At 33.4% G+C, this 2,234-nt stretch overlaps 1 protein-coding gene across 1 annotated transcript; it reads right to left on the bottom strand.

The window, feature by feature from the left end:
* Positions 1 to 593: 593 nt before the first annotated feature.
* Positions 594 to 1,373, bottom strand: LOC132067320 (uncharacterized). The gene has a single exon (XM_059460519.1). It carries the CDS (start codon positions 1,371 to 1,373, stop codon positions 594 to 596), a length of 780 nt encoding a protein of 259 aa, XP_059316502.1.
* Positions 1,374 to 2,234: the final 861 nt, after the last annotated feature.

The following is a 2,234-nucleotide window of genomic DNA, read 5'->3' on the forward strand; positions in this document are numbered from 1 at the left end:
TCGTTTAATATTTCAAGAGCTTTAAACTTGACACTAAGGTTTCTCCAATCTCTACTATCTTCACTTGCTAGTTTACTATTAGTAATACTAGACTTTGTATTAAACAACTTACAATAAAAATAAAGCACTTTACCCAAATCGTTAGAATAATCCCGCCATTTTCCTTCACGTCTTTCCCGATCCAAATTTTGAAAATAATAGGTATTAAAAAAATATCTTGATAATTTATCATTTAAAAAATCTATGCTAGTATGTAATTGGTCTGTTTCGTACTAGTAGATTCGTTAACTTGTATCAATATTAGTCCATTGACTAGGTTCATATATTTTATGAATACAATTATTTGGTTCATTAAGTTCTCGACTTTCTAGAGGATCAAATTTCTCACTAATTTCTTTCTCTTCTTCTTGAATGATATTATCATCTAATTCAACTAGGTTAGTAACTTGTTCATCTTGAACATTCTCCTATTTACTGATTTAGTTTTTTATTATTATTTGCTAACAAATTTATCAAGAGCTCCTTTTTGGGATGTATCATTATCAAAGCTACGTTTTTTCTTTTTCTTCTTTTGAAGTTCTGACTAACCGGATTCATATTTTCACTTCATCAAAACGATTGTTAAGCTCTGCAAGTTGCAAATCAATAACAGTATTAAAAACTTCTACACGCAAATGATGAGAATATTTGACACTTGAGATCTTATGCTTTGATTTTCCAAGAGCATAATTCTTATCCATTTTGGGGATCACAATATCATGCTTGACACAAAATGAAGAGACGTCTTTTACCAAAGAATCCCATTCAGACTCTCTCATAGATTGCAATTGTCTCTTTGTGAAACCAACAAGGTTCATCGCGCTTACGATATCTTGATCTTTTCTTTGCAAGGCCATATTCAAATCATGTGTAATTGCCATCACTTTCAACATCAAATGCAATGTATACACAAACTCATAAGATCTTATGTCATCTACTAAACTTTTTGCTAGTGATCTCTCTTGATAATTTGAACCCTCTTTAGCAAGAACTCCAAGTACATGAATAATTGAGGAGAATAAACTAATAAAGTTACGCACTGTTTTAAAATGAGAACTCCAACGTGTATCCCTTGCCCTTTGAAGTCTAGGTTCTTGAATCAATCCACTTCCTGTATGAACTTCACCGAGCACTAATAGTTCCTTTAATTTTTCTGCCTGATCGTCTCTAAGCATCTCCCTACGCTTAAAAGAACCTCCAATAACATTTAAAACATTAGCAAGAATATCAAAAAATTGATCTACCTCATTATGCTTCTTTGCAACAGCTACAAGAGTCAGTTGTAATTGATGAGCAAAGCAATGTGTGCAATATGCCGAAGGAGAATATTTCATAATCAAAGTTTTAAGACCATTGATTTCTCCTCGGTTACTCACTCCATCATAACCCTGTCTCCGAATTTGAGATGAACTCAAATTATGTTCTAAAAGTAAACAATAGATCGCGTCTTTCAACGATCGTGGAGATGTGTGTTTAACATGAAGAATACTAAGGAATCACTCAATTAGTTTACCCTCTTTGTTGACATACCGCAGAATAAGAGCCATTTGTTCTTTATGAGAGACATCCTAGACTCATCAACTAATATCCCAAAGTAATCCCCATTTAAGTCTTCAACAATTGCTTTCACTGTTTCTTTTGGACAAGAATTTTTTTTGGATACTTGGACAAATCATGATGTCATTTTGTGGAGCATTTTCCAACACAACTTGTTTCACATCTTCATTCTTATCCGCATACCACTTTAAGAAATCTAAAAAAGTTTCCTCTTCTTGCGGAAGTTTCATTTTCATCATGGCCTCAAAAAGGCATTCCTTCTTTTAAAAGAAACCTTGCAACATCAATCGAAGCATTCAAGCGAACCCGATATTTGCTTTTAGTTTCCTCCGTTTCCTTGTTTTTATTCCAGCTTCTGAAACCATCCACTGTGAAAGGATCGCCTACTTGTTTTCCATGTCCTCCCGTCTCATTTTTAAACAAGTAACAACATAAGCAAAAAGTTGCATCTTTTTCAATGCTGTATTCTAACCATCCCGAATATGAGGTGTCAAACCAATCAGAATGAAAAGAACACGGTTTGTTACCAAAATATGTTATTGGAAAAACAAAAAGATCACAAGGTTTTCATGGACCCTTGTTAATGTAATATCTCCTCACTCTATCACGTAGATTAGAAGAATAATCTGAAATTTGTC

The sequence above is a fragment of the Lycium ferocissimum genome, chromosome 1 (genome assembly GCF_029784015.1).
Source record: "Lycium ferocissimum isolate CSIRO_LF1 chromosome 1, AGI_CSIRO_Lferr_CH_V1, whole genome shotgun sequence".
NCBI classification, from domain to species: Eukaryota; Viridiplantae; Streptophyta; class Magnoliopsida; order Solanales; family Solanaceae; genus Lycium; species Lycium ferocissimum.

Bases quoted from the DNA above. Each gene is read 5' to 3' on its own strand.
- LOC132067320 (XM_059460519.1), bottom strand. From the start codon at position 1,373: ATGAAATATTCTCCTTCGGCATATTGCACACATTGCTTTGCTCATCAA.